Genomic DNA, 14,251 nt, shown 5'->3' on the forward strand with positions numbered 1-14,251 from the left:
ATGACTGGGAGCTTGATGTAAACTGAGGACTTTTTCTGGTTGATATATATATTTATTATAGTCAATCATCTTTTCTTCTTAGATGTAAATACAGCTGTACTTCTTCACCGCGTAAATTTATTAGTTGATTGTTTATGTCCAGTAACCGTATATGTATGCAGCTTATGTTGTTTTGGTTAATCGGAAAGTATATTGCGTTTTTAGGAATTTCTATGATTCTATATCCTGGTGGCACGTTGAGTGCAAATTCGTGGATAATGTGACTGGGCTCTCCGTTTATGTACGAACCACTGACAATATCACATTCAATCCTGATCACGGTTGTTGGTAAAATGTTAACTGGGAACTGTGAGACATGCAATTTATTAGCTTTCAAGATCTGTTTATCATACCCTAGTAGATTTCGAAAAGTGTCTTCCTTATCGAAGTTTATATCTTTTGAACAGAGTATTGTAGTTTTTAGAGTATTGTTATTGCATCGTAGTTTTATCGATGCATTTTGTATTTTGGATTTAATATAATCACTAATATCTTGAAGTTCATAAGTTCCTTCGGGTATTTCAATTACTTCCTCGGATCCATAGTAGAACTTATTGTTCTTTTTATCAATATTTGGAATAGAATTAAACGTTGAGAAATGCAATAATGCGCATTCGTACTGACCGTTTAATTGTAATGTGTTTGGATAGTAAGTAGACAAATCTGATGAGTTTCCAGTTATTGACAAAGTGAGGGACATCTTGAGAATGATAAAAATGAAAGAGTAACATATTAATTTATACACGTTTATTTTTCCAAAAATTCCTTAGATATTCTAAACATAAGTGTCCACAATTCACAGAATTGAATTTTTGGTATCTTGTGTAGTTATAAAAAATATTATAGTTTTTTAAGTACCGTATCAATTCGAGAGGCGGTTTTAAATCACCAAAGCTGTCAAAATATTCACAATAATTATTAAATTTAACATAAGCTACCCAATGCGTCCCTTCATTTTTTGAATTGTCCAAATTCACAATAGCACATTCAACCTGTTTTGGTTTTCTCGGTAGCTGATCTTTCATGTAAACTCCTCGAAAGTATGGCAAGTCGCGTGCGTGCTTTTTGATATCAATATCAGTTAATGGACGATTAGGTAGCTCTCTTATCAGTTTTTTGATGAATTTATAAACAAACCTGTACCATTTTTATGTGGTTTAATGTACAACCCTTTTCCTATAGCTAATGCTTCCATAGTTTTATTGTGTCGTTCAGTTTCTTGTAAACTTTTTTGAGCTGTTCTATAATCGTTAACAGTTTTTGCGATACCAGCAGCACCACCCGCTAAAGATCCTAATGCCGATAAACCAGCAAAAATTGGGATCAAAGGCAGAACTCCACCAGTTTTCGGTATGGGTATGACCCGAGGAACTCGTACTTTCTGTATGCAAGGAAATATTTTTCTTGCAGCCAAGTAAGCGGCGTTTATAAGAGCCTTACTGTCCTTGTGTTTTAGTTTTCTAATTTTTGATCTTATTTTCGACACAAAGCTGTTAAACGTTTTAATTCCTGCACCAGACTTTATTTCGGCTTTCATGACTTTGCTCACTAACCATGAGCTAAGTTTTTCCCCTTTTCCTGCATCTTTAGACCTAAGTCTTTGTTTAGCCATGTTTAACAGTTGTAAATCGGCTTTGTGTCGATTAGGTAAATCTGTATGGTTCTGATATGCAATATCGTGATGCATACAAGCTTCGTCTAACTTGTTTACGCCTCGATCTCCACGTAGTAAACGTTTTTGAAGTTTAGTACCTGGCCCACAATAATTATAACCAGGCAAATGAAGTTCAAAGGGTAAATTATTAATCACACTATTTACTAGTCCACCACCTTGCATCGTTCAAAGCAAAATGAAAGACATGTAAGAAATAATAATGTTTATATGAATGATTTGATATCTACTTTTTATCAATTCACAATCGCAGCTCTGTTGATCCAACTATTTTCTGCGTTACTTAAACCTAACCATTTCACAAACAATTTATTTCCTTTTCTTTTTAAAACTTTTTCTATCAAATAAACGTTTGGGAAATATGTTTTTTGAAGTTCCGGTTCATAAAAAGTTCCTAAAATAGCTTGTTTTCGTTGATCTTCTATGTGATACGTTGTGGGTGTGGTATTGTTAACTTTTTTTATGGTAAATATTTCAGTTGACCAATTAGGAGTATATCCCTTTTTAAAAACATGCTTGTATTTACTAATGCGAACACTGTCACCAACTTTAAACTTTGGTACACAACGAAAAGATATGTGCTTATGTGTTCTTTTTATATTGTCTTTTACGTTTAACTCATTGCATTTATTTACTTCAACAGGTTTGCATTTAATAGTACGGTGCTTTGTGTTGTTATACATTTTCAACGTATCTTGTAACACCGTTACATACCACTTGTAGTTTCCGTTCATACTAAAACACTTATACAATTTATTTTTAATAGTTTTTATCAAACGCTCTACAATTGAAGCTTTCTTTGTAGAAAAGGTCGAGTAATGGTTAATATTAAACCTTTTCATGAGCATTTGGAATGATGTATTATAAAACTCTGTTCCTGAATCTGTTTGTAAATTAACTGGTTTGCGTTGACTTTTATTGAGTATGTTCTCAAATGCAGTAGTAACATCAATTTTATTTTTCGATTTGAGCGGTTCTGCCCAGGCGTATTTTGAGAAACAATCAATCACCAATAATATGTAATTGTAACCTTTGTTGTATTTTCTTAAATTTTGCATGTCCATTAAATCGGCTTGCCACAAATCATCAATCCCTTTTAAAATGACAGATCGTCGATTAAATTTTTTTCTCGCTGCTTTATGGATTTCATTTACAATTTCTTATTTGGACATTATGATGACTTTTTAGGTGCTAATAAGTTATCTACAGCTGTTTTTGTGTAAAACTTATCTTCTAAATGAATGGAAACTTCATATATCTTCGCTTTTAAAGTATCTTGTACATCGTCCATAATTCGAGCTTGCATTAACAGCATGGCTTTATGTAAATCTTTTGTTATTTTTGTTATGAATTGATCGACATAGACCTTATTTACAGCGTCATCTGGCTCTACAGGAGTTCTGACACCTCTTAACGTTGCAGCTTTCAAATCAAATTCACCATTTTCTGTTTTTGTCAGTGAATTATCATTACTCTCGAATAATTCTGTCAATCGCATTCTTTTATGAATATAATGACCAAATGTGTCTATATTCATTTCAAATGTAGTAGTATTAGTATGCTTTTTATTGAAGGGTTAACAGTAAAATGAAACGTATGCAGAGGATGGAAGATATTTATTAACTGATAACCTTACTTTCACGTAATTCTTCAATGATGGAGATTATTTCATTGTCCAGCCCAGTGTTGCCAGCGTCTCGTGAAGCAATCAAAAGTTTTAATCTATCCACTAGTTCGTTTGGATTGTCCCAATAAACATAGTCTACGTTTTTTCGCCACACTTTTGTCAAGGGTAGTCCATTTCCCTTTGTGTGATTATAGATCTGATTTGTACTTTGTAATTTGAAAAGAGGTTTAATAATTTGCAAATATTTTTGTCCTTTGCTACTTTTGATGGGTTTGTTTGGTTCAAAATCTCGACGATGTGCATTTGTATCGAGCAGCATGGACTTGTAATGTTGCATATCATTATCTGTCACTATACTCAAGTCTACATCTTTTTTTAGCAGCAACTGTTTCAAACCGGGTGTATTACGATATTTGCGACCCGCGACTGTAACAAAATCGTCACCAATCGTAATGCTAGCTGAACCTAACATAAGTTTTCCACGCTCTATCCGAACACCGAATGGTACATCATGTAGTGCTTCAGGAGATAGGGACCAAGATGATGTATCGCATTCTTCGTTCTTATCACCCATGGATTGAAATGAAGATTCACTGTCGATTTCATTTTCATCACTGCTTTCTTCGTACTTTCTGCTACTAGAGGCTTCATTGTTTAATGTATGACTGTTTTCCAGGATTTTTCCATTTTCATTAGAAGTAGTTTCATTACTGGTGTTGGTTAGTAAATTAAGTGATTCGGTTATAGGTTTAAAAACCGATTCTAATGCTTGCTTATTGCCAATCTCAAGCTCTCTCATGGCGCGTACTTTTTTCTTTACAGCCGCTGAAGCATCTACTATTTGTCTTTTCAATGATTTTTCCATCGTTGATAAATGTATAGTTATCTCATAAGAGTTGTTAAGCGAGTAATAAGGTAACAATGTCAGGAGTCTTAAATATATATCATTTTCTTATTCAAAGACGACAAATGTGTCAAACTTATTTCTGTAACATCCATTATTTTTAGGGCAATCTTTATTTATTACCAGAAAGTTGTAAGGTTCACTCCAAATTTTAGAACACATTTCACGAAACTGAGCCCAAGTCATATCTGTATTAACGTGTTCTTCATATATATGCTTCAGATTAATATCATCCTGCTTAAATAGTACGATAAGGTTAGCGTTGTCTCTTACTAACTGTTTTGGCACTTTACTATACGTTTGATTGAGATAAAAACAATCGATATTTTTGTGACGACCCATTGCAAAGTAATCTCGCATGTTACTTTGATTTTCACATGCAACGTCATCAAATATTATGACAGAGTTCGGTTTAGCATCCTGAACACTTAAAACGTCTTCATTTCCATGATATTTCTGAAATGAAATACCTGGAACTCGTTGTAAAACACTTTCCAGAAATCTATACTTAAGTTGGTGCAAAGTTTTTGAATAAACGTAAACATTTTGAAATTTTAAACCATTTTCATGGATAAGAAGACCAATGAGCAAATTTGTTTTTCCACAATTTGACGGACCACAAATTATACAACGTACTATGTTAGGTAATAATTCACTATGACGAGCATGAGTCTTGGGAATATCATCACAGATAGTGTTTACATTCAATGATTGGGGTTGTTTAATAAACTTCATGTCTAAGAATGGTAAAATACGTTCATAGCCTTCACTTATAAACTTTTTTGATCAATCGAATCACAAATTACACATGGTAAGCCTGTGAGAATACTCGACTAAATGGATCGAGTCGATTATCGGATATTGAACATACTCTACCACTATCAGCTGCGAGGCGCACCCGTCGAGCGACCAGCCACCATTAGGCGTTCTATTCCATGATATGTATCGCTCATAACCTATTGGGCATTCTGTCCCACGACGCGAATGCGCATGCATGAGCGAAGGAGTGGGACAGAATGCCCAATAATATACTACTAACACCGCCACCAACACCGTTTGTACGATCATTTCTAATTAGTTGATACCCGGGTAGGGAATAGGAAGTGGAAGGTAGGCAAGGTTTCAGCCAAGACTCGGACACAAGGATTGCATGGATATTCTTACAATTCAAACTTGCCAGCATATCATGGAAATGAGCCGGAATGCTCTGTGCGTTTATATGGACTACATTCAGATTCCCGGGAACACCAGAAAACTGCGACTCGAGGGTTTCACTTAAAGACGGAATGCTAGTAAAACTATCATTACTCGAAGCTGATAAAAAGGTTTCATCGTCACTAATCGGGTAAGCAAGGGACATATAATTATATTTGTATGTATATATATCATAAACAATATGAATTTTTTTTTAGGTGAATAACTATAATAACTAAATAAAATATACAAAACCAAACAAAAAGTCCACCCGCCGGTTCTGTGTTACAATTCTAGTGAAATATGTACATATCAATAGTTTAAATTAAAATAAGAGGGAGAGAGAATCGTAAGATATGTTGTCCCCTCGACAACATATCAGACGATATTGCAAACTGTCATAAGCCCTGTGGGTTTCGTAAATAAGTTGCAAACGATTGTCTCTGGACCGGATAACAATATCACACCTATCACATTCTTGGTCGACCAATACCACAGCAACTTCATTTGTGGATGGAGCATTATAACGCCTAGGATGTTCCTGAGTTGGACGCCTTTCGGCATTTATAACAATTTTATAATTGCTATCATCATATCGAGGAAGAGCTTCTAGTGCCGATTTAAAACTGCATACATATGAATTAACCTGATGCAACATGTCTTGAAGTTGTGAAATTAGTTCAGTATTTAAATTCGGGCAATATTGATTTCTTATTAAATGATGTCACGGTTTACTCACGCGTATTTATCGGGGTAGCCCGACTAGTTTCGGACCCAACCGGAGTCCTTAAGCAGACGCGGCCGCCGCGTCTGCTCATGATTAAGGACTCCGGTTACGCGTGAGTAAACCGTGACATCATTTAATAATGAATCATTCTCACGACAGTTACTATCAAAATATTGATTTCTTATATTCGACTGTTCGTTGTAGTCGGATACGAAATATATTTGAAGAAACTTAGGTTGGTCTTCAGGCAAAAGGGATCCTATCAAATGGTTAACCTGACCTTGTACCTTAAAAGTAGGCATGAAAGGACCTTTTGAGATTTGTTGAGCACCAAAGGATGTCATTTGAAACGCACTATTATAAGTGCGAATATTGTCTAAGAACTGTTTAGATTGCACATGGAAAAAGATAGTGAATTCAATAGTTCCGGCGGGTCTGCGAAAGAAGGCAAATTTATTTCGCCTCCAGAACAACAGAAACACTACAAAAAACACATACTACATTTTGCACATACATATTGCCCATGAAAGAAGATGATCTGTAATCAATTGCGAGGTTATAAGCAAACCCACTTTTATATTTGTCGGACCACGCCACCGAAATTCTAGATTGATCAGCTATGTGTAAATGTAAGTTATTAAGACTATGTCGAAATCTGTTTGAGGTAAGACGGGCCTCTCGCTGTTCGTCCGTTTCAAGATACCGAATATTTTCGATTCTTAATCTTTCATTAGACAAACTTATTAATCGATCTTGTCTCAAAGAATTGTAATGTTCGCGTACCGACTCTATTCGTTGTACATGCTCATGTTCATCTTCAAGCGATCGAATAATATCATGGTGCACCCTATAATTTGTGAAACGGTCTTCATATTGGGAAAAAGTTTCAGATTCTCGAGATAAAATATGACGTTCGCGATCAGCTGTAAGCCGTAGTTCCCTTTCAGTGAAGGTTTCTGACTCGCGAGACAATGTATGACGTTCTCGGTCAGCTGTGAGCCGTAGTTCTCGCTGTGAAGCAGTTTCAGCTTCTCGGGATAACACATGTTGTTCTCGGTCAATAGTAAGCCTAAGTTCTCGTTGAGAAAAGCTTTGAGACGCACGTGATGTTGCTCGTCTCGCTCTGTCAGCTGCTAATCGTATCTCTCTCTCTGGAGAGCTTGCATTGGCTCGAGAAGTTGAGGCACTAACTCTCATAGAGTTTAATTGATGTGCTCTTTCCTCTGCTGATTCTTGAGAACGCGCATTTCTCATCCTCTTAGCATCTCTCGAATTTCGAGATAAAGATGGTCGTTTTTTAGGTGGCATTTTGTATTTTAATTAACGGTATCTAAATATATAAAACTCAAATCTATCTATCTATCTATCTATCTATCTATATATATAAAACTCAAAGGTGACTGACTGACATAGTGATGCAACAACGCACAGCCGAAACCACTGGACGGATTGGACTCAAATTTGGCATTCAGGTACATGTTATGTTGTAGGCATCCGCTAAGAAAGGATTTTGATAAATTTCACCCCCAAGGGGTTAAAATAGGGGATGAAAGTTTGTATGAAACTTTGTCAATTTTAAACCGATCGGGCTGAGACTTTGCATACATATAGCTGCTATAACGTAAGCATTGCCTAAGAAATGATTTTGATAAATTCCACCCCTAAGGGGTTAAAATAGGGGATGAAAGTTTGTATGAAACTTTGTCAATTTTAAACCGATCGGGCTGAGACTTTGCATGCATATAGCTACTATAACGTAAGCATTGTCTAAGAAATGATTTTGATAAATTCCACCCCTAAGGGGTTAAAATAGGGGATTAAAGTTTGTATGAAACGTGAAATATTGTTTTTTTATTTAATTACGACCTATATTTTTAACTCAGTAATGTTGGCGATGCTACTTCAAGATCAAAACATTCTTATTCACACTCAACCCAAAATTGCATGTAGTTCACATTGATCAAATCTATACCAAGGCATAACAATAAATTAGTACGCCGACGGAGGATTAGGAATATATTTTTCTAAATTTCTCAATAAGGCTGATAATAACGTGTACCTATCAGCAAGGACATTCGTCAACCTCATGCAGTAAACCAGACAAGTGGGGGGCAAATAAGCAGAAAAGCTGAGGCTAAGTTAGTTTTTAGCACTTCGAACAAATTTTATAAATCATTAATGAAAACGTTTTTTTTTTCAGGTCGTCCAAAACACAACCTCTCAATCTCTAGAAATGCTAGGAATATTATACTTGCATAAACTACTAACTCTTCTTTCCGTATATTTCTTTATTTTAGTTGCAATAGGGATGACGATATTTTACTTAGGCTCTTAAATCTTAGTTAGATATTTTACTTAAATCTCATCACAGCTTCCGCATTTCCTATACTTTAGATTTTGGTCATTTAAAAAAAAGGAAAAAAAGCGTGACTGATATCTTTTTACTTTGTCAATATTCCAAATTTTTGTTAGGAAGATCAGTTTTAATATTAAGAGGGTAATCAAACATAACGTGTTTCAGGTAACCGTTTATCCATTTTCTATTTGTTACTCATATTGCTGGTATTTAGAACTCACCCCCCACTGTTACCTAACGTCTAACACTTTTTAAAATCTTATCTTGACCGGTTCCATCCACAAAAAAAAATTGACATCTTCTTTATATCGTCAGAAAGCATCAAGTGTGAAAATTAAGAACTGTCTGGCTATAACAGTTCTTGAGATACAGCCAAGTGACAGACAGACGAACAGTCACCGGAGCCTCAATAATTTGGTTCCGGTTTAGCTCTTTCAATAATAATCAATGATACCTCAACTGTCATACTCAGTCCAGCCTTTTGAGGTGCAGGGCAGGACAAAGTACAGACGTGCTCGAAAATCATTACCCAGCCTTCTGATAAAAAAATAAAAAGAAACCCTCAAAAGTAATGCATTTTTAGCAGAGGCGCTAAGACTAAGTAATCTATAGCTTGACAATCGGATTTCCAAATCCATTTTTCTGCCACCAATTATATCATCATTACAAAACTAAGAACTCGCTTGCAGCCCCCAATTTTTAAACGGCTCGATTTTTCCAAACATGTCTAAGAACACATAAATCACTTTTAATACAAATCAAACTAAATTGAAATAGCTCTAGCCGATCCGAAGCTATGATGTCATAGACAGACAGGCAGATATGTCAAAGTTATAAAACCGCTCTCTTTGGGGTAAAATAAGAAAAAAACATTAATACAGCTGCGAAATATTGAACACCAGGACAGTATCGTAATCAATGAAACATGTTTGACCCAAACATCTAATACTGTTTGGGGCCCTCTAGATTCATAAAACGTGGAAATAAAAAAAAGCAAGCTCAAAACTTAAAACAAAATAGCTACGAAAGAATTTTATAACAAAGCTTAAAACATAAAAGGCGCTTTTTTAAATGTTGCCTTACATTTTTGCGATGATCGTTATTATTAAACTTTATTGTTTTTCACATCTTGAAAATTACGCAGACAAAGTCGCGGGCAACAGCTAGCTAATCTATAAAGCTGAAGAGTTTGTTTGTTTGTTTGAATGCGCTAATCTCAGGAACTACAGGTTCAAATTGAAAAAACATTTTTGTGTTCAATAGATCAGTAATCGAGGAAGGTTTTAGGCTATAAACCATCACGCTGCGACTAATAGGAGCGAAGATACAATGGAAAATTTGGAAAAAACGGGGTAGATCTAAATCATAACATGTATCTTCTAACCACGCGGACGAAGTCGCGGGCAACAGCTAGTTTTGATATAAGATAAAGTCTGTAATCTATGAGCCGTTGTTAAAGCCAGTAAGGTGACTGTTTTCTTAGAAAGCTGATTAAATGATAAGGTATCATTTGGGTACCATTCACTTAGACCGTCTAACACGATATTGGTGTCCCATGTGTAGTTGTATTTGGGTAAAGAAGGGCGAAGACGAAACACTCCTTTGAAAAATCTTTGGAGTCTATCATCTTTACTGATGGTGGGACCTAATAAAAGACTCAATGCCGCTCTGCATGTATTGAGGGTGCCGTGCTGACTGCCGCTATTGTATAAATTTGTTAAGAAGTATATTACAGTTGGGACGGAGGCACAGTAAATGTCAACGCCGTTTGATAAACAAAAACTCCACCACTTCTTAATGCAAACGTCGTATTGTCTGAACGAGTTGTCTGACAAAGAACTTAGCATTATGTCTAATGAACAGGTAGGTATGCTTCGTTTTGAAAGTGCCCTCCGTATAAGACTCCTGCTACCAGGGAAAGGCTGGTGAAAAGGCGCGGAACACTGGAATCAAAAGTTATAGAATTGTCATCGGGTGAAAAAAGCACTGTATCTGATACAAGAAGAGCTTTAAAAATAGGGAACCACGGTTGGGTTGGCCAAACAGGAACAACGATTATACCTCGAGCCTTTTCCTGTATGATCTTTCTTAGCACTTTTAATATGATCGAAAATGGTGGGAATGCGTAAAAATAAAATGTGGACCAGTTTATTGTGAACGCATTAATCCCCCAAGCGTCTGGATCTTTTTGATATGATATGTATTTAGTACATTTTGTATTTAATCTGCTGGCGAATAAATCTATATCGGGCTGTCCAAATTTTTCAATCAAGCTAGTAAATGCTTCTGTTGATAGTGTAAATTCTATGTCTGGGTGGATTTTCCATGACTGCGCGTCAGCTATGGTGTTATCTCGAGACGGTATATAAGAAGCGTATACATATATTTTCCGTTGTTCACACCACTGCCAAAGACTTCTGGATATCTGAGTGAGATTGGGGGCATTGCACACAACCCATGCGATTAATATAAGATATTGCTGTAGTGTTATCGATACGAAGAAGTATTTGGCAGTTTTGTAATACCTTTGCAAAACACTTCAAGGCTAAAAATGCTGCTAGTATTTCGAGGTAATTAATATGGTTAGTTTTTTCGATAGTAGACCACTGACCCCCGGTAGCTTCGCCATTACACGCTGCACCCCACCCCGTTGTTGAGGCGTCAGAGAAAATTTCAATGCAATAATTATCATTTTTAATAGTTTTTATTGAATTATCAATATTATTTAACCACCACAATAAATCAGGGATTATATAATCTGGGATATTCATATATGAATCGAAATTATTATTTTCTTTTAGGTTTAGGAATTTGCAACGCTCTAGTTGTTTAGTATAGGCCCATCCATAGTCAACAGCGTTGCAAGCCGAAACAAGAAGTCCAACGAGTCGGGCAAATAGTCTAATTTTACACCTTTTAAGTTTAAGAAAACTTTGTATTTCCGATTTAATTCTGGCCTTCTTGTCTGGCGGTAGATATACTATGAGGTGAATCGAGTTAATTATAACACCTAGGAATTTGCACGATTTTGTAGGATTTAAATTGCTTTTTTCTTCATTTATAATGAATCCTAAAGAAGTTAATAACTTTTTGGTAGTTTCAACGTTACTGATACATTGGTCGAAAGAGTTTCCTATTAAGAAATAGTCATCCAAATATAATGAAGATAATAGTCCTGCAGAACGGAGTAGTTTTATGACTGGTTTCATTATTTTTGTGAAAATAAAAGGTGCGGTATTAAGACCAAATGGTAAGACGTTAAATTCATATAAATCTCCTTGAAATATGAATCTGAGATACTTTTTTGAGTGATTTCCATTTTTTATCAAAAGGTAAGCATCTTTAAGATCTAACGTAGCCATGAAGCAATTTTGTGATATTAGATTTAAAGCTGTACGCAAGTCTTCTAATTTGAAATGGACAGTTTCAATAAATTTATTGAGTTCTTTAAGATTTAGGATAAATCTCGACTTACCATTTGGCTTTGGAATGAGAAAGATCTTAGAAATAAATTGATTTTTGCATGGTGTGCACTTAGAAACAGCCCCAATAGCTAGCAGATTATTAATAGACTCTAAGTACAGTACTTTTTCTGATTCAGAGAGTAATGGTTCTGGAGGAGGGTTCAACTGAACGACTGGTGTCTGTAGTTCTATTTCGTAACCTTTAATCCAAGAAAGAATTTGTTGATTGTTTGTTATCAACGACCATTGTTTGTAAAAATAAGATAATCGTCCAGCGCACTTAACTGTATCTAATAATGCCGGCGACGGGTCTGCGTATTGGGCTGATTCGACGACGTCTTCGATGAGTGCGCAGGCGGCGGCGGAGGAGGTGGTGGCGGTGGTGGTGGCGGCAATGCTTGTTGAGGCCACGGTGCGTACCACGTTGCAGCAGGCGCGCGGCTCTGGGCCGCATAAGTCGTTAGCCCCGGTTGCCTGCGTCCCGGAGCTGCTTTCCGGTTTAAAGTCTTTGGAGGCGGGCCCTGTTTTGCAGGTGGTCGTCTCGGAATAGTTTTATTAGTCCCAGATGACTTAATCTCAGCGCTAGTCTTGTTAACTGCTTTCGCAGACCTTAGGGTCTCCGGTAAATGTTTGCCAAATAAAAAACTATCAATCTTAGTTTTAGCCAAGTGTTGGCTAATATCTTTTTTCAGCGCGAATAATATGAAGTTTCTCCTCGTCACCGAGTCTGCATGTTGAATATCGCATAGCAAGCGCACAACATCCATAAGCTTTTGAAGTGTAATATTGTTACTATCCTTTGATGAAATTTGGGTGTTTATAACCTCGGTAAGGCAAGAAATGGCGGACGCCATCTGCTTTTGCTTATCTCTATACCTCTGTCACGATTTAAAATATTCGTTGGTGTGGCTGCTTTTATTTCAATATTTATAGTTGGTGCGCCTATTTGTTGACAATTCGATGGTTAAAGATACTTTTCCATTAACTCTTTGCGAGAGTCCTTGTAAAGGCCTTCCGTCGCCCAATGCTGTATGCGAGATGCTAACTCTGGTCTTATCTCAGCACCATATTTTACTGAATCGGTTGGTCAACACCCAATATTTCCATAATCTCCGTATCTAGCGTTTCGATCGAGGGGGCGGATGATGTCCCCGGTTTATCCTGATCCAGGTTAGGTACAGGTGTACTTGGTCTGTTTAGTTCACAAGATGTGAAGTCCTGCTCATTTGGCTGACGGTCTATATGGTTAGAAATTATTTCATTGATTTCTTCATCAGCCAAAGGTGACGGGTTTGACAACCAATCCTCGGATACTAGAGCCGATGCAGGTAGATTATGCGTGTCTGGAATGTATAAAATTCCGTAAGAAAGTTATGTATGCAAAAATAGGTACTATTTACTTTATTATTTTTAATATTATTTAATTTAGGAAGTACTTTTAATATATTTCAATCAAAAATAAGATAATTATTCGATCGATTACTTTTTTAACTGCATACATATGGATTAAGCATGTGGTGATACAGTCCCATCGACTGTATAGATTACATACTTTTAATTAAACGTCAATACGTTTAGAACCACGCATTATCATAATTAAATATTTGTATTTGTAGGTAGGTTGCAGCGGAATAGCCCCAGCGGCGTTCCAGTAAGCAACGATAGTTTAAAAGATCGGTTAAGGATATTTTGTACTAGAGGGTACTTGTGAATTACTAAGAAAATTTATGACGTTACTCAAATCAATTTGCATCAAATTGTTTAATCTAGGTTGAAATATTCCCAACGAATATTTAGATTGTCGGTAAAAGAATAAACGATTTTTTATAATGACGGATGAATTACCGAATAATAATGTAAAAGTCACTTGCCTGGTGCAGATTTCACGACCGGCGTTTCTGCCTCCAGGTTGTCAGAATCGGAAGACGAAATACGACGTCTCCTTTTGTGGATCTTCTTTTCTAATTTTCGAACCTTTTGTAGAAGTGACGATAAATCTTCTTCCATCTTGTGTGACTTTTTGCGTTTGGGCATTTTTCTTGCTTGATCATCCAGAGTGGTCGAGCACTAAAATGCGACTGAAACATATTGATGGCGGGAAGCGGCACGGTGCACCAGTGATACTAACATAAAGCAAAAAAAAAAAAAAAATCTCTCAACTAAAGTGCAGAGTGGTAACACATATGCGGTACTACATGTTGTTATGCTTACTAATTAACTTTATTTCAGGTACTAATCTCGAGAACGAAGCGCGAGTATAATTAATTT

General features: G+C 36.2%; 1 protein-coding gene across 1 annotated transcript; it reads right to left on the bottom strand.

Annotated features, from left to right (window-relative positions):
• Positions 1 to 12,273: 12,273 nt before the first annotated feature.
• Positions 12,274 to 14,017, bottom strand: LOC113508234 (bromodomain-containing protein 4-like). The gene is made up of 3 exons (XM_026891192.1): positions 13,855 to 14,017; positions 13,171 to 13,326; positions 12,274 to 12,710 (listed from the first exon to the last, which is right to left on the bottom strand). Exons 1-3 carry the CDS (start codon positions 14,015 to 14,017, stop codon positions 12,274 to 12,276), a joined length of 756 nt encoding a protein of 251 aa, XP_026746993.1.
• Between the last annotated feature and the right edge of the window lie 234 nt (positions 14,018 to 14,251).

This window comes from Trichoplusia ni, unplaced genomic scaffold (genome assembly GCF_003590095.1).
Source record: "Trichoplusia ni isolate ovarian cell line Hi5 unplaced genomic scaffold, tn1 tig00004168, whole genome shotgun sequence".
Taxonomy (NCBI): Eukaryota; Metazoa; Arthropoda; class Insecta; order Lepidoptera; family Noctuidae; genus Trichoplusia; species Trichoplusia ni.